This window comes from Convolutriloba macropyga, chromosome 8 (assembly GCF_964194025.1).
Source record: "Convolutriloba macropyga chromosome 8, txConMacr16.3, whole genome shotgun sequence".
NCBI classification, from domain to species: Eukaryota; Metazoa; Xenacoelomorpha; order Acoela; family Convolutidae; genus Convolutriloba; species Convolutriloba macropyga.
The window spans coordinates 54,741,137-54,759,730 of NC_134475.1; the positions used below are offsets into that span (position 1 = coordinate 54,741,137).

General features: G+C 36.1%; 2 protein-coding genes across 7 annotated transcripts in view; one reads left to right on the forward strand and one right to left on the reverse strand.

Moving 5' to 3' along the window:
- Positions 1 to 18,594, forward strand: part of LOC142344835 (unconventional myosin-Va-like) — a 380,102-nt gene that overhangs the window by 125,542 nt on the left and 235,966 nt on the right. The window lies entirely within an intron of this gene.
- The window catches only part of LOC142345113 (hydrocephalus-inducing protein homolog), a 236,409-nt gene that overhangs the window by 112,531 nt on the left and 105,284 nt on the right, over positions 1 to 18,594 (reverse strand). The window contains exons 41-47 of the mRNA XM_075397198.1: positions 12,624 to 12,810; positions 11,888 to 12,118; positions 11,433 to 11,668; positions 10,623 to 11,087; positions 9,960 to 10,143; positions 5,661 to 5,802; positions 5,123 to 5,137 (exon numbers count right to left, since the gene is read on the reverse strand). Coding sequence (XP_075253313.1) covers positions 5,123 to 5,137; positions 5,661 to 5,802; positions 9,960 to 10,143; positions 10,623 to 11,087; positions 11,433 to 11,668; positions 11,888 to 12,118; positions 12,624 to 12,810 — 1,460 coding nt within the window. The remainder of the gene's footprint in view (positions 1 to 5,122; positions 5,138 to 5,660; positions 5,803 to 9,959; positions 10,144 to 10,622; positions 11,088 to 11,432; positions 11,669 to 11,887; positions 12,119 to 12,623; positions 12,811 to 18,594) is intronic.

Consider the following 18,594-nt stretch of genomic DNA (forward strand, 5'->3'; position numbering starts at 1 on the left):
TCGGATTGTAATCAGTCGGTCTTTTAAAAAAACAATTCAATATTTTTCATATTAATTGAAAAACAGAACATTTCAAATCAAAGCTCACTGGTGATAGATCCTGTTGGCTTCCTAAAAAGCTCCAAATTAGTGTATATAGCTTCTTACTTGAACTCTTATGGTAGTTTTGACTATAAAAAACATTTGATTCTTGATTAAATAATGGCTTATTGAAATTTGCCTCTATTTTAGTGTACTTGTAGCTTAATGCCATCCAATAAATAATGCCTTTTTGTTCTACCGAATTATAACTTAAGCTTGATTGCGGTTTTACGCCTTAAAATATGGTTTTCTGATTTTGATTCTACTCGATTTCACAATTTTTTTTAGGCATTTGCCCATTTTAAACGTTTTCTCGTTTTGTCACATTATCGCATTGTTGACAGTTGACATATCACATTATTGGACTTCAAAATAAAGCACAATTGAACATATCAAAATCATTAAAGTAATAGACTATGGTTTTAACGGCTTCGACACAACTTTCTCGAAGAATTTTAATGATTTTTTAGTTTTGGCTACAACTGTCCTTTCTATTTTGTCTTTTTAAACGTATCAAATTTCCTGTATAATGAAAGGTTTCATTGGAATTTTATGAAATAAGAGATAAGCCGATATTGTGATTTTAGTATATAGCAGACAGCTTTCATGGCTTGGAAAACATTTTTAAAGAACTTTTTACAATTTAACAATTTTGTTGTTTTTATTATCTATTTGTTACCTAGTCTCGTTAATTACAGTTCATATGTGACATAAATAGTGTCAAGTGCAGGTGCTACATGAGACTGGTTTCACAAAATATAATGTTTTTAACGAATTCGTTATGCCTTTACCGACATCGACACGGGTTTTTCACAAAAAAGTAAATTAAATTTTCGATTTTTGTCACATTTGAAGTTCTCTTTGTAGAAATAAGACATATTCTAGATAAATACAGCTCTCAAGGGCTTTCTTTGGACGAACAAAGGAAACTATTTAAGTATATCTTTTTTAGCTAATGGCTTGTATGACTTTGGAAATAAATTCTTTTCGAAAAAAAAAGTATTACTTAATCTTGCCCTTTTCACTTTTTTGTCTACTTGTTACCTAGTCTCATCAATGAGAGGTCACATACCACATTATCAGTGTCCAAAGGAGGAGCAATTGAACATATTTTAAGGCCGCAAAATATGGCTTAGCGGCTTAGACAGCGTTTTCTGTCGGGTTTTATTTGAATTCTTGTTTCTTGTCTCTTTGTTGTTCTTTAATTGATTTTTAAAACAAATTCACGGCCAATAAAAACAAAAACTGATCACCACAGGCAATCAGAAAAGTCATGAATAATTCACCAGAAGGCCAAATGGTCCTGTAATTAAGGAAACATAGTAGTAATACCAAAAAACAGTAATAGCAAAATTAGAAACAGTCAAAACTAAAATACATGGTGTCTGAGCCAGAAAAACATAGGTTATTGGCCAGAAACTGTATATTAATGAGCTTGACTCCTAAACGATCAGACTCTTAAAAAACACAAAAAGCACAGACAGTATTCAAATATTCACCAATATTGTAGAACTTTCTAATGTCAAAACTGTAACAAGAAAAATCTGTTGAGTGAAAACGTTGTAAAAGATCACTGATTCCAATTTACACGGTCAATCAGACGTTTTGTGAAAGAAGCCCAGCGACAGTACAACAAAATTGAAGAGAGCACCAGTAAAACTAAAAAAATCATAACAATTTTTTATGCAAACATGAGGGTCAAAGCCATAAAATCGTTCGCTGTCCATGGCCCAATTCAAACAACAGCAATAATGTATCAGACAAATAAATGCAGTTTTTAAATCATTTGCAAAAAATATCAAAGAACAAACGGCAGGAACCAAAGTCAAATTGCAGCACGTGAAAACAAATTCTCTGAAAACCAAAAATTTTGTTCAACAAAATCTTTTCTCTTCACAAAAAGCAATTACTTATTTTTGCTCCCTTTAAATTTCTAGCATTATCGAAATCTCTGCATCGAATTTGCTTTCCAGCATTCACCACTCAGCTATTAGTTCCTCGGAATTTTTTATAATAAAACCGCTTTTGTTAAAGCAACAGACATTTAGATAACGCGAAAATCAAGATGTCAAGCGTGGCAAAGTCAAGGGTAAAAGAATATTCCGGAACAAAACAGTCCAGCAAAAATTTGTGCATAAAAAAGACACACACGCTCACAAAAATTAGTTCAAAGTTCATTCCAGAGCAATTAAGGAAGTGCAGTCTAAAAGAAGTATGAGACTACTTATTACCTCCCATTGAAAAATGTGATTCTAATGAAAAAGATATTTTCCCTATAATCGTTGAATAAAAATGCGCCTGCTAACAGCCTCAAAAATGGGTCGGGCGGTTATTAAGAACCCAGCATTGTCACTAATTTAAAACAATTGGATAAAAATATCTTAAATTGATCTAAAAATTACGTTGAAACAGAACAAAATTACGGTAAAATGTCAAGAATGATCACAACAACTTCAAATCTGGATAACTTTGCCAAAAAAGAGAAATTTGAAAACAATAATAGACAGCTCAAAGCTCGATGGGCTTTACAATTATACCACTCATGCTTTTTTATGTCAAATATAATGATCGGCCAAAACAAACCGAACACAAAAGAGTTGAGCATATAGCCACACCTAAACAGGGTGAAAAACATAAAAAGATGCGAGTGATCTCATAGTTCCTAGATTGTGTTGATGTATCTGTACGTCAATTAAATTTAAGGTTATCTTACATACAAATAGAAAGAAACAAGAGAATTACTTTCAGAAACAGCCAATTAGTTCAACATATACAGTTTCTCAAAAAAGAATTTTTATGAGAAGAGTCTTTATGAGCAATAGGAAACAAATTTAAAAGATGCTGTCTCACTCTGGCTGGCGACCCCTTAGGAACAGTTAAGAGGAAAATACAGTTCCACTTCAAATTAATAAGAGACAGTACCTGAGTCCCGATCAAATAATTTATATATTTTTGGTAAAAACTAAATTTTAAACCATTATGATTGGACCGAAAATTTTTTATCGAACTTTTCAGCTTATGGAGAAAGCTGAATACATTTTTGCCACTCAAGAAAGAGATAACAATCCGCGTAGAGACAAAATAAACAACTAATCAGAATTAGTGAAACTACTATGACCATTCGTTGACATCTAATGCTAACTTATTCTTCTGGGAGCTAAAGGAATCCAAAATAACATACAAATCAAGCATTAAGACAAGAATCAGAATGTCTTCATTATTAAATATTGTTTGTGAAATGAAAATAGGAGTGACTGATGTCAGCACAATGGAAAGATTTTAAAATAAGATCTTAAGGGTGACTATCATTTTCAGCAGTGAAGGGACAGTACGGATTAGGTGTTCGAAATGTGAAACTATTTTCAACCAAAACAAGAAAACAGTTCTGGTACTTTTTGCTGAGCAATTGGTTTTACGACACTCCAAAATGCTTGAGATACCATTAAAGAGCAATCCAGAAGTAAATCTTCCCCAAAAATTTAACATGTGAAATTATTGTGTTTGATTGTATCTAGTTTTTGCTGTAACATGAGACCAAAAAACATTAGCAGTAAAATTACGCTTTCGACTTAGTAAAATATCGCACTTAGTGAGATTTGGCAATCCAAAGAATTTCAAGCTACAAACGTAAACAGAATCCAACTCACGTCGGAGTACTTGCTCTCAAACGACAGGTCAGGCAATTTAATTAAGAAGGGATGTAGCCTATAAAAATTTCTATGGTTGCAAAAAACTCCGACCTCCCGGAAGCTACACTAAAGCATTCACCACTCAGATCTCTGTAAATTGCAATTTCTTATCTTAAAATAGTTTTTGTTTTAACAACAGAAATTTATATCACGCAAAAATCAAGATGCCAAGCGTGGAAATGTCAAGGGTGAAAGAAAGTTCGAGAACAAATCGGCACAGCAAAAATTTTTGCATAAGAAAGACACACAGGCTTTAAATAATTGTTTCAAACTTGGTTTCAGAGCAATTAATTAAGTGTAGTCTATCAAAAGATGTATGAGATTACTTACTACTTCCCATTGCAAATGTAAAAATGTGATACTTTTTTTAAAAAAAGACTGGTTCGCAATGATCGTTGAATTAGAATGAGCCTACTAACAGCCTCAATAATGGGTCTGACGGTTACTAAGAACACAACATTGTCACTAATTTAACACAATTGGATAAAAATATCATAAATTGATCTAAAAACTACGCTAAAACTGAACAAAGGTACGGTAAAATGCCGAGATTGTTCACAAGAACTTCAAATCTGGATAAATCGGCAAAAAAGGCGAAATCTGAATAAAAATAATAGACAACACAACGCTCGATGGGCTTTATAATGATACACTCATGTGTTTCTATGTCGAATAAACTGAACAAAAAACAGTTGAGCATATACCCCCCAAATGGGGTGAGAAATATAAGACGATTCGTGTGATCTGGTTATCGGTCCTAGATTTTTTTCATGTACTTTTACGTTAATTAAATTCAATGTTCCCTTCTTTCTTACATACAAATAAAAGAACCTAAAATTTTTTTTCAGATACCGTTAATTAGCTCAACAAATAGTTTCTCAAAACAATTAAACGTCTTTACGAGCTATAGGAAAAAACCTTTAAAAGACCCTCTGGCCATTCTGGCTTGCGACCCTTTAGAATTCATCATTAGCATACACAGTAAATACAAATTGCTGCTATAAACAGTGGGTAAAAGATCAATAAAAAGCAATAAAGTGAAAATTTTACTTTAAATGAAAATCAGCAGAAAGCAACAGAATACAGTTAATAGGAAAATAAAGGAGCACTTCAGATTAACAAGAGACAGTTCTTCAATCAAGATCAAATAATTTACATATTTCGGTCAAAACAAGTTTTTAATCCATACTGGTCTGACCAAAAGTCTTATCAAATTTTTGCAGTTTATCCAGAAAGCTGGCTACATTTTTGCCGCCCGAGAAAGACGTATAACAGTCCGTGGAAAAACAACATAAACAATCAATCAGAATTAGTGAAGGTAATATAAAGATTCGTTGACATAAAATACTAACTTAATTTTCTGGGAGCTAAATAAATCCAAAAACAACATACATTTCAAGCATTCAAAGACAAGGATCAAGGTGGCGTAATTAATAAGGGTCGTGTGTGAAATGAAAACAGCAGTGACTAAAGTGAGCACAGTTTAAGATTTAAAAATAAGATTTAAAGGGTGATTATATGACTATCATTTTCAGCAGTGAAGGGACAGTACTGATTAGATGTTGGATAAATAAAGCAAATTTAAAAGTATTTTCAGCTGAAACATGAAAATAGTTTTTTGACTTTTTTCCTGAGCAATTGCTTTTACGATACTCCAAAAAGATTGAGATACCATTAAAGAGCTTAAAGAGCGTTCCAGAATTAAATCTTTGCCTAATCTTTTACATTTCAAAATTTTGTGTTTGATTGTTTCTAGTCTATCTTGTAACATGCACATTAAAATTAGCCGTAGAATAAAGCCTAATTACAGCAGATTTGTCAATTTGCTGTAAATCCCACCAATGATCCAATGCAATTTATCAACAAAGTGTGGTGAGATGCTATACCTACCTCTGCATGCGTTGTTTCTTGATCTGCAGTTGATACTGGTCCACAGTCCTCTTCTGTTCTTCAGTCAGAGCATCGTACTCATCTTCGTCCATTTCCTGTAGAAAAGTCCTCTCTGCTTCTAGCTTAGCGTCCCTCTCACGCTCTGCAAAGCATACAAAGACATCAATTGTTCTGAAACGACGCAAAAAAATTCAATCTTCACGACAGATCTTAAAACGAAACAGTTGAAGCCATGTCATTATACTTCCGATGTTAGGATACTTCCGAATATATTAATTGGTGGAAGTCGAAAATTAAGGCAAAACTACTGGACGGTATTAAAGCAAAACCAGCAATGTCCATTGCTGAAAAGTTTGAGAATTTTAGTTCAGAAGTCAATCAACGGCTTTTGCAAGCTCATCATCAGGTAAAGGGGTCTGTTACTGTGAAAAACAAGTTTGGTACAACTTCAAAAAGACATTTCGAAAACCAAACCAAAAATTTGCAGCTAAAAATGCAATAATTTGCGCACCTGATGCGCAGGTAAACCACACTCTAATATACATTGTCCGGCGCTAAGTAAAAAATGCAACACCTGTGAAAAATTGGGACACTGCTCTAAAAGGTGTAAAAGCAAACGCCAACCAAAATCAGGTAAGTAAAGTAAACAAAATGAGTTTTGCGGAGAATTAGCTCTTCAGAGAAAGCATCTCCAGGATCAGAGATGGGAATAACTTTTTTAATAAAGAACAAATCTTTAGGATGTCTGAGATATGAAAAACAATCTCAATAAGTAATGCAAAGTAAAAATGCAGGCAGATACAGTAGAATAGCAGAGTGATATCATTTGAAATTGAAAATCTTCAGATAGATGGCAAATTAGGACATCTTGAAACTTATGACGGCCATTGATAATGCGTCTGGGGCCACCCGTCTGTGACGTTGAGTGGAACAGAAGTGCAAACAAAAACAATTAGCAGTTGTGTAGTCCGATAAAGAATTTGGACGACTTAGAAGAGACCTTCTACCAATGCACGGTGTGATCAACATGACAACCAAACACTTGCCTGCTGTAAAAATTTACAAAATTAATGTGAATTCAATACCCGGATCACAGCAAATCTCCCCAAAAACCAGAAAAAAACTACATCTTCAAGACAAGGTCGCAGTAACACTGGAACTGAAGTCAAACGGGGCATCCTTTATCCTGTGTAGCCAGAAGGAGTCCCGAAGGCAGCAACAAAGGTGTAGCCGAGAAAAAAGTGGAGAACAAAGACTTTGTGTGGACTAGAAAGTGCGTATCAAAGGCAAAATCACGGACGAGGACTACCCAATACCAGACATGGACAAAATTTTCCATAATTGTTAATGAGGCCCCCCACCTTGGCAAAATCGACTTCTCAGCCAACTATCAAATTTAACTGAACGAAGAGGCAAAGGACATACGCACAACCAACAGCTCAGTGACTATTTAAAATGTGCCTACTGTCGCAAGGATTGAAGAACTCATGTCTTCCGTCTTCCAGAAAAACAATCAACGCACAAAGGAAACAAAGGTGTTGTAATCTTTCAATACGATGTGTTGGTCTGGAATTACCAAACAGCAATTCGACAAAAAATGATTGTAGTCAAATAGATTACGCGAGAAATTTTTTTAACTACAAACGAGAAAAATTTTACTCAAATCTAGCCAAAAGTGTTCGTTTTTTTCAGATAATCAAACGGAATAGTAAAAGATTACAGACATGTTGAAAAAACTAAAAGTGCAAAACCAGCAACCCACAAAAAACCAATTAGCAAAAATTAAACAGATGATGCCCTAATGTGCAACTGATACCACTGAACAACATGAAAAACAGCAATTTGTCATGGATTGAAATGCAACAAAACCTTTGAAAAGAAAAATGAATTATTTGCTAAACCCCTTGTACAACCTTACAGCTTGCAAAAAAGTCACAGTTAATAAAGACACCTCTGAACAAGCAGTTGACGGGGTTCTTTCGCAGGAAGGACATCCACTATTATGTCTCGAGGAAACTGACTGCAGCGGAGCAAAATTAACCAAACATAGAGCGGGAAGCGCAGTCAATTGTCTTTTTGGTTACAAGATAGAAAAAATTACTTCCTGGAAGACTAATTACCCTACAGACAGACCACAAACCACTCAAATATCTCTGGCCCAGAGGAGAAGATCCCGAAAACAGCATCAGCTAGAATAAAGAGCTGGGCAATAGCTCTAATCGGTTTCGACTTTGTGTTGATGTACACATTAGGAGAGCAGATACCCCACGCAGATGCTTTGAGCGGAATGGATTTTGATGATGCCGAATCCGAAAACGATCGAGTGTGCTTCGAAATCAATAACATCTACTTCGCTCAGCGTGATTTAGTGACCCACGCAGAAATCAAAACTGAACTTGGAACAAAACAATGTTCAGTTCACAAATTACTCAAATGTCTATGCATCGGACGAAGTGATCCCAAAGACAACATCAGCTAGAATCAAGAGAGGGGAAATAGATGTGATGGGCTTCAAATTTGAGTTTTTGAGTTGAAGTACACAACAGGAAAGCAGAGACCCAACGCCGATGCTCTGTGCAGATTGGATTTTAACGAAGACGAATCTGGCAACGATAGAATGTGCTTCGCCATCAACAACACTTACTTCGCTCAGATTCATCTGGTAACTCAAAAGGCAATCACAACAGCGCCTGGATCAAAGAGACTGTTCCAAGATATTTTGAAAAGAAACAAAAGTGGACATGGGAGACAATGTTTGGAAGCGGAGAAAAGATTTGCACAACAGAAAGATGCATTGACCATACACAATGCATTGACCATACACCCTTCTTTACAGCTAAACTCAGATATTTGGTTTTGGCAAAAGCAGAAGAAACACATCCTGCGTCCAGTCTGGAAAAAATTCACTGTGGGAGAATATCAGAGACAGTAAAAAAACATCTTAATCAAATTTTTGCAAGATTCGAAATACCAGAGATTCGGAAAACCGGAGACCGTAAAAAGCGATCTGAATCACCGGGAATTGAAAAAATGGAATCAACTGTTCATCATCCAAAACCTAATGGACTAGCCGAAAGAGCAGTTCAGACAGTGAACCGGTCACTTCAAGCATGGAGTCCCAATCTCAACGTTTCATTTTGGGCATTCATGTAAAGGGCACTGATGTCATATCACAACACTTCAAAAACAAGGGGCCGAACTCCAGTTAAGCTACCTCTGGGAGCCAGAGTTAGACTATGAGCAATAGAAGATTTCGACTTGAGCGAAGCCATTTTTACCAACGAATGAAAAGACAAAGACTTCTCCTTTCATTATCAGAAAAGGTTTGAAAACATCTTCCGTAGAGCCTGAAATCTCTATTTGGCCTATTCTAGTCAGCAACAATCACATTTCTAGAAGGCAATGAAGACAATGTGAAAACTGAACAGATGTGGTACCTCTAAATTAGGAAGAAGCTTCTGCAGCAACATCAACCGCAGAGCAACAACAACCCGAACCAACAGAGCTTTCACGAACATCGACAAGAAATAGAAAACAACAGGTAGATTTCGAGAACCTATTACCAAAAACGAACTTAAAATGAAGGAAGGATGGGATCGTTTTGAAAGAACTTGACGAAACTTAAAAGTTATTCCTTGCTAAAGTTTTAGAAAACAAAAGAAGAACTTGCCTAACGAGCTCTATGGCTATGTCAATAAGTAATGGCCATAAAACGAAAGTAATCTATTGTAATTTTGTCTCGGCGCTTTTATTATCTTATTGACCTATCAATCAGATGTCAGAAAATAAATTTTTCCAACCATAGAAACCTGATTCTAATATCCACTGAACTACAAATGATGAACTGAGTGAAACCCCAATGTTTCCAAGTTCCCATGAATGAATTATTATTATCATGAATGTACCCATGAAACCAAGATCCGAAATAGAAAATCACGTCCGGGATTCGGATCTAAGATCTATTGACATGCCAATCATGCGAAACATTTTAAGCTTTTCTGAATTTTCACTGTATATTTTAGCATAGATAAGTACTATGAATACGCGCTAATTTTTGTATCTTTGCAGTTCGAATTTTAATTTAAAAATCAACTTGAATTCTTCTGACCCGTGTTACCGACCAAGACCAATTGCTTCAAAATTCGTTCGAGAGCAATTAAAAATCGAGCATTACAACAATATTTTTATTTTTTACATTTATATTTTACGGTGATATGCAGGACAATACATTTATGCCCTCGCTAAGCTGGCATCTAAAAAGATTCTTAATTAGTGAACCTAAAAAAAGTAGAGACATACGTTTTTGTTTCTGTGCCGCATTTTCCCTGTCTTTCAAATCACTCAAACTGGCTCTGAGGGTGACTAGAAAGATGTACTTTCTGTTGTTGAATGCCTTCAGCACTACACTGGCTGAACAAGTGAGGTTGGGTGTGAACACTGACTCAAGTCCGTCAAAGACAACGTTGCAGTAACAGTCTGCCATCTGGAAATAGACAAAAAATATTATTGCTTTTTTTCATTTATTAATTGTGCTGGAACAATTGGAAAAAAAAATTACCCCATATCCTACTAAACCTCACTGGAAATTTACACAAAATAAATATTCTCAGCAAAACCATTACAAAATTAAGTTACGTTTTTTAAATTAGGAAAGCCATTTTTGATGTTTTTGATGTAATATTTTTTGGGGCACCAGCGATTATAGGACACAAACTCTTAATCCCAATAATGATCCCATTACAAAAGACAGTTAATGATACTGATTATTAAAGAGCGGCGACATGTTAAAATGGTGAAACTGAAGCAAGTGTAAAACTCTAATCTAATCAAGAAAGTGAGTGGGAAATAAGTTGGGTTCTCGCTCAAAACGCTCACAGCTAAACCTCAAGTAAAAATCATAATTTTACTGTGAAAAATTTTAATTTTTTTGTTAATATAATCATAAAGATCAAAAACTAGTACCTGCATGCGGTCATCAAGTATCTCGACCAGAATCTCTTCCGGCAAATGGCAACTGTACAGTCCAGCATCTCCGGCTACACTGGATGAAACACTCAACTTCCGAGCAGGTGGCTCTATAGTCTCCGGTGCAGCCTCAATCGGAGCTGCGACCGGTTGCTGTGCTTCCTTTTTACCCGGAACTGGCTTTGCAGCTGCATTTTGGGGCTTTCCAGCTGGAGCCGCAGCTGCTGTAGGGACATCATGCTTTCCTGAAACGGTGGCTGTGCTTTCAGTGTTTGGATCTTGGCCGTTGGCTTTCATTCCTGCTGACGGCGAGCCTTCTCGCCGAGTTTCGGGATTCGAGCCTGGAACTGCGCCCTCGTCATCACCGGTGGGTTCTTTGAGTGCTTCACCCGCAGCTTGACAAAGTTCGCGAGCTTTCAGTCCTGCGGGGGTGTTTCCAGCTGTTATTGCGTCAATTACAACCTGAAGAAACAAAGTTAGAATTATATGATTTTTTATTATTGATTTTGAGCATTAAGGTAATTGATTTCTGCATTCAGCGTTTAATATTGTACGGGTCAACGGATTCCATCATGCCCATTACAAACTATAGAATTTTTTCTTTTCTCTGTGAATACAAATTTGTTTTTTTATGCGAACAAAATAATGACTGCTTCTGATAATGGTTTGTATAGCCCAATAAGAGGTGGAGCTATGTATGACAATTGACATGAACCATGATCAGGGTTTACAAACTATCAATTATAGACGACCATATTATACTGTGGCGAAATTATAATTTCGTTAGTTACTATTGATTTAACTTACTCGGTCAATGTCAAGAACTGTTCCCTGGTAATGTTTGGCCATTGCCTCGGCAGTTGTCGTTTTCCCAGTTTGAGGAGCGCCGTGTACAATGACGGCCACTCCTCGTCGGTTGCGTGACTTCTTGCCCTCTGGACTGAGATCTATGTCCAGATATCTGGCAATTGCGGCAGAAACTGGAGTGATCTCAAGGTCACCGGAAGCAGCTGTCTTGCTTTTTTGGTCTTCTGTTGCAGCATCTATGCAGTTGAATTAGGACTCAGTTAAAGTATTAGACGGCTCTTGTCATTGTTTGAGCTAATGTATTTGATTCCATGCAAGCCAAACGCAGCATCAAAAAAGAAAACAACCTCTGAAAATAGAAAAATTCACATTTACTTGGGATCTATAATGGACAAATGATGCTCGCTACGGTTGGACTGTCAAAACTTGGGGAAAGTTGAGAAACTTATCATCACCTGTTTTGACAACAGACTCTGCTCCAGTTCGCCTCCCCTCAGTACCCACTTTAAAAGAGGTCGTATGGCCAATCTCTGCGGGTTCACCTGCATGTCCATCAGGTCCATCGGCCAAAGCCGTCTGCTTGCCAGTGGGAGGCAAGGGTGACACTGCAACAGCTGGATTATTTGGATCTCCCCCTCTCATAGTGGTGGCTAAATCTTCCATAGATTCTTTTCCCTCCAGGCCATCTAAAGACATAGAAGAGATTCAGCATTAACGGAAACATTCAAAAATTCTGCAAGAAATAATGATTTAGCAACATGAAGTTCTAGTGCAAGATATTTGAATAACTTCCTCTAGCATTTTCGTTAAAAATTCTCTTTCGAACATTCTCTTTATGTTATTTGGTGTTCATATCCATTATAATTCTCCTTAAAAGTAAAATCTGCAATCACAAATCATACACTATTATTGATATAGCAAAATAAACGAGCAACAATCATATGACGGCAGAAAAAGATACAAGCCCCAAATTTTTCCTCGTTTTTGTCTCGCCCAATGAACGGAGATAACATTATAGCAACTTGAAGACATTATAGTGTGGGTTGAATTCAGAATGTTAACACAAACGGGACGATATGATTAGCAACCGAACTGATGACATTTGAAAAAAATAACTAAATATCTTGAAATTAACATTTGACTGTTAAAAATTAAATGTGCCTTAATTGAAGAAAATAACTTAAGAAATACCTTGTGCCTCTTCATCTCTGACAACTGACTCAGCTGCCGCCAAAAGTCTGGACTGTTCGATTTCACCCAGTCGTCTTCTTTCTCCCTCGTCCCAGTCCAGTAGTTCCTGTGGCAATTTGTCACCAGGCAGACGCGGTGGGAGGAGCAACGTGTTGTACTGATCGAAGCCCCGCATTGCACGCAGGATCTAAAACGAAAAACTTTGAACCGTCGTATGTCATTTGAAAAAAACTTTTTTCACGCCGAATAGACAACGAACAAGAGCATTTCAAAATTATGATAACCTCTGGCAGCTACTTCGCTTAAATTGAACAACTTCGCATAACGTGGTATTTCTCATCTTCGCCGGAAATAAGTCGCATTCTGATGAGGTTGTTGTCTTGATGTAAAATGTGGAAAGGGCGGAGGATATAAGGCAAAGCTCATTAAGGCAAAAGAAATTTTTGCAAGCATTAGGCGAAAATTTTTAAGATTGAGGAAATTAGGTAGACTCTATTTAAAATACTTAAAAGTGGCACTCGACTTGACCAAGTCCACTAGTTAAGTGCCAATAACAATTGCACTCATTTAAATGTGGTAAAAACATGTATGAAAAGTTAACAAAATTAAAACTTTTGCGTCATTTTACCCTCTCCAACACCACCCTTCGATGGTACTTGTTCCCAAAAAACCGGAGCAAAAAAATAATAGATTAAGTAGAAAATAAAGTATTCATAAATTTAATCTAAGTTACATTGGGCAAGGATAATTTAAAAAATACCCAATTGATTTAAGTCGAATAAAAACATGAATCAAAGTTTAAAAGTATTCTTACTGTATTTTGCCACGCATTTTCTAGTGGAAAATTAATTAACCTTTCAGGTGAGCTTTTAACACCAAAATAGACAATTGTTGACCACTTCAAACTGTCAAGTGTATTTTCAAGTGCCCTCTCTTAAATTCTCTTAAATGTTTTAATTGGTGTTCATCTGTTTTCCACAAATCTAAATAGTAAACTTTTGCCTAATTTGATGACGCACAACTATGCCGACGTAACACTATGCCGATTATAACAGTGCCAAAAATATAATCAAACAATTTGACGGGAAAAATAGAAAAGTGTCTCAACCAATTAAAACAATTGTTCACAAGACTTTAACCAATTTCTCAGCCAATTACGTAGCAACCTGCTAACAAAGAATGCTAAAATTTGTCGAACCGCGCGGGGCGGGCTACAAAAATTTTAAATTGAAGGATATCGATTGAGAAAGAATAAATCAATGCAATCAAAATTTCATAGGAAATGCGTTGAAAATGAATGTTTCTCCACGCTTACAACTAATTTAAAATTAACTAGCCTGTTTGTTTTAACTACAAATCATAATCATCTTCCTGAGCAAAGTGAAGCAAAACAAGATGCACTTAAGCAAAAAATCATTAAGTCGGTTAAGAAAGACCCTACAGAAAATATTGCCAAAATTTCTGAAAATATTATCGAAGATATTCAATAAGACAACAAAAATACTATTCCAAGATTTGACCATATACGCTAAACTTTACATTACCACCGAAAAAATCAACTACCTTCAATACCTTACCGAAATTCGGATATTAACTTTACCGAGTTATAGAGCAAAACAACAACCAGAAAACAATTTCTTTTGGCGAAAAGTGACTTGTTCGGTATTGTTATTTTTTCTACCAGGTTTTTATCGAAAACGTGACACAATGTGAAACAATTTTCTGTGATGGTACTTTCCGAACTGCACCTGTAACTTTCAAGCAAATTTATATATTTGGCGAGTTCAACAGACAAAAAATTCCTTAAGTTTTTGCTTTCTTGACAAACAAGGACACAACGAGCAACGAGTTACCGTTATGTTTTGCAAGTAATTGCGGAAAAAAATCAGTCTTGGTAAAGTTCTTAGGCCCGAAAAGTTTTGTGCGATTATGAAAAACATCTTTAAAAAAGCTGTGTCTGAAGATTTTGTGGATTCAAATTTATGTGGTTGTCATTTTCATTATAGTCAGGCATTTTTCAAAAAAAATTCAAAAATTTCATACGGTGGGAAGTTACAAAAACAACCCAAGTTTATCAAAAAATTTTTCGTAGACTGTTTTCTTGGCCCTATATTCCAATTGGTTTGGTTCCGACAAATTACAAACGAATCAAATATGACAGAAGGACCCTTTTGTTGGTCGGAATATACCCTGCTTTATCAAATTTTTTAGATTATTCCGAAAAAACATGGCAAAGAATAATCTTTGGCAACTACCAATGCAGGTGAGGGATGGAACAACAGGTCAAAATCATCCTAATTTTTGGCTCAGAAAATCGAAAACAGAAGAAAAAACAGCTATATTATCGTTGAAATTAAATCTGAGAGAAGAGCAGCCGCCTCGTCAAAGATCCAAATACAAACAAAAACAGTCACAAATTCGAGCTTTAAAAGATTCTATCTCCTGTGGGGAAAGAACTCTTAAAAACTATTACTATTGGGGAGCTTTGTGCGAACTTATGGATATTTATTGAAAAGAAAATTTTTTCGCTACTCTTTAAATAAACATTCTTTTCGGCACACTTGAAATCTTTTTCTTGTTGAGGCACTCTTATACGTCGGCATAGTATTTAGTCGGCACAGTTGTACGTAATCACCTAAAGTCTACAAAAATTGTCTTTGTCCAATCGAGCTGGGCAAAAATCATGCCGACGAACAACTGCGCATTATAAGGGTGTCAAACATTTATTAAATTTTTCAACCAATAAATTTCTTAACCTCTCAAATCAGTTTTAAAAAAATGAGCGCAAAATTGGTCATCCAATTATAACGAAGGGGTGATATTGTGGATTTCATTATTGATAAGGACAAATAAACTAATTGGAGCGAGATAAATACACTATGGTACCAAAAAGCTACGTACACCTAAAGATTTTTTAAAAAAGCAATAGAAACAACAAATAATATAAAATTTTGAGTTCAATTTAGTTCTCTAATAACACGTCATTACACCTTTAGCTTTTTTAACGTCTAGTAGACGGTTTGTATAGTTTTCATACACGTTTCTCACGACGTCTGCGTCAATTTCATTCAAAATTTCATACTTTTTCTTCTAAATTTTCCCAAAAAAACTGTCTTTTCGTAATCGCTGCTTCAAAATCGCCCATAAATTTTCAATAGGATTCAGATCTGGACTGTATGCTGGCCATTCCAGTACCTCCCACTCGTTTTCTTGGAAGAAATTGCCGATAATCTTCGATTTATGCACAGGAGCATTATCTTGCTGAAAAATAAGGTCCAGGAAATGCATTTTTTCTTCGTAAATTTTCAAAAGTTCCAAATAACCGACAGCGTTTAGCTTGTTTGGACACTTAACAAGCAATTTCCGTCCCACTGATCGTATTGCACCCCAATACATAAGTGATCGTTTGTCCGAACTCAAATTTTTTGTGTTTTTTTCAAGAAATCTCGTTCCATTTCTTCGAAAAACTCTAACAATTCCGTCGCTGGAGATGCGCACCCTTGTTTCATCAGTAAAAACCACATTCTGCCAGAAAGAGAGCGGCTTCTTGAGCATATTGATACACCATTTTGAACGAAAACACTTGCTTTTATTCTTCAAACTGACTTTTTTTGCAGCTTTTCTTGAAAAAACGCCATATTTTTTGAGAATTCTTCTGACTGTACCTCTGGAAATTGTATCGTAGCAAGAGAAAGCGTTATGAGCCACACGAATTCACTCCAGTGAGGTTTTGGGATCTTTCAAAACATCGGCAACAAACTTTTTTTCTGATTTTTTTGACAATTTGGGGGTCTTCCGCCCGATTTCTGGGCCTCGAAACTGTTGTTTTTCTTGTATGCATACTGTGCACTGGATCTTGATTTTAATTTGAGTTGCTTTTGTATTTTAGACCATGAAAATCCGACATCTCTTAGCGTAACAACTTGGCAAACGGTATAAGAACAAAGCGGTTTAACCATCTTTTCTGTTTAAGCGGAGAAAGTGAGAATGAAATATCTCTTAAAACTTCTAAATTTCACACCTTTTTTCACCCCATGTCGCAAATCACTTATGAAGCACGAATCATGCTTTAAAAGCAGAAATCATGCTGTACGTAGCTTTTTGGTACCATAGTGTATTAAATAGACCATGATGATTTCGGACCACGGCTATGCCTTAGCGGCCTCTGGGGTTTGATAATAAACTACGACAACCAAACCAGTGATCAGCTTGCAATGGTCACATTAAAATTGTTTCTGCTACCATTCAAATTTGAATTAATAACTTTTGCAGTTTCGGCACCTCAACACCACTGGTCGTATAAAAGGGATCATACGTTTCAAAAACGGTAAAGACTTCAACTTCGTCATAAAAAGTTTAAGCACAATTTTGCTTTTCTCAATTTCGGATAAGCACGGAAAGGTACGATTAGTCAGAGGAAAAGAAGACTGCAAAATTTAAATGCTCAGATCATTAAAGCTATCTATAGTGGGAGAGTGGGAATAAAATTACGGTTTTTAAAATAAATAATAGTGCTCTAGAATTATTTTGTTAATGTCACGTGATTCAGCAAAAGCCTTACATGATAAAATAAAGAGAATAACATAGCCGGCAGATTGCCGGAATAACTGAGAAAGAATAGACCTGCGTGCCATATAATAGAGATAGAAACAGATACAGATCTAAATTGAAAAAAAAAAATCGACGCCGCTCAAAAAACTAGGCTAAAAAACATTCAGCGATAAATTAAAAAAGCTTGTTAAAATTCATTCCACAGAAGCCTCTTATTAGGGACCTTTACTGCACATATGAGTTCCTTTGACCTTAAATAAATTCAAATTAAACTTAAGTTTTAAAGTGCAAAAGTCATTTTATTGAGTGAGGTAAGTCACGTATGATCAAAATTTAATTACGCAAATAACCTAAAAACTTTTGCTAAAGCGAGTGAGAAATGACGTCACGCGCGCAAATGCCGTTAGTGAGAGGAAAAAGTCAATCAGAAAATTTGACTTTTTCAGCTTTGCTGTGTGAACAAATGTAAAACGAAAAAAGAGCGTCAGACGACGAAACAAAAAACATAGCCGGTAGAATACCGGAAACGACTCGAATCGTCGTGCATTATAATCTCTAACCTAACCTTAACGAAATCAGAACATCAAAATAGACAAGAGAAAAAAAAACAAAAGTAGCCCAACAAACCACACTAATGTGTTTTAAAAATGCCGACAATTTTTTAGGTGCGGGGGGAGCTAGGTGGGGTGGGTGGGTAGATAGGTTGGGGAGGTGGGTAGTGCTTGGGTAGTTGGGGGGGGGGGGGGGGGGGTAGGTGGGGGTAGCTAGGTGAAGGGAGGGGGTAGGGATAGGCGGTGGGTAAGTTGGGGGGGGGGGTGCGGGGGCGTTGGGGGGGGGGGTAGGGTTTGGGGGGTAGATAGGTGGTGGGGGGGTTTTTGCGGTGTAGTTTAGATAATTAGGGGTGGTGACTTACACAGGAACAAAAAATCTTAAAATGACCTCTCCACCTTGAACATTACTCGCAGTTCCTAATTACTATACATTACAAACGAAGCTACTGTTAAAGTCCAATGTTCGAAAACAGAAGTCAACAATCAAAAACGGAGGTAAATGCTCGAACAGAAAGAAGTCAAAATTCAAGTCATGAACAAACTTGCTTTCTGCTAAAAAAAACCTGTAGAATCTCATTACTCCTCTTCGAGTCGTAAAAACCAAGAGCACCGCAATATAGCTACGCTCAGCTTACAGCTTCGCAGCTATAAAAAAAATAATATCAACACCATGAAAAAAAAGTTTTGGGAAAACAAATTGAATCAATAAAAATATTACACATAGCTGAATCAATTCGAACATATTGCTATCAAACAACGATTGTGAAGTTGCTTTACATTCTAGCCTATTAACTTGGGTGGGTGGATAAACGTTTGCAAAAATCAACATATTGTAGAAAGGAAAAATATTACATTACTGATCTCCGAAT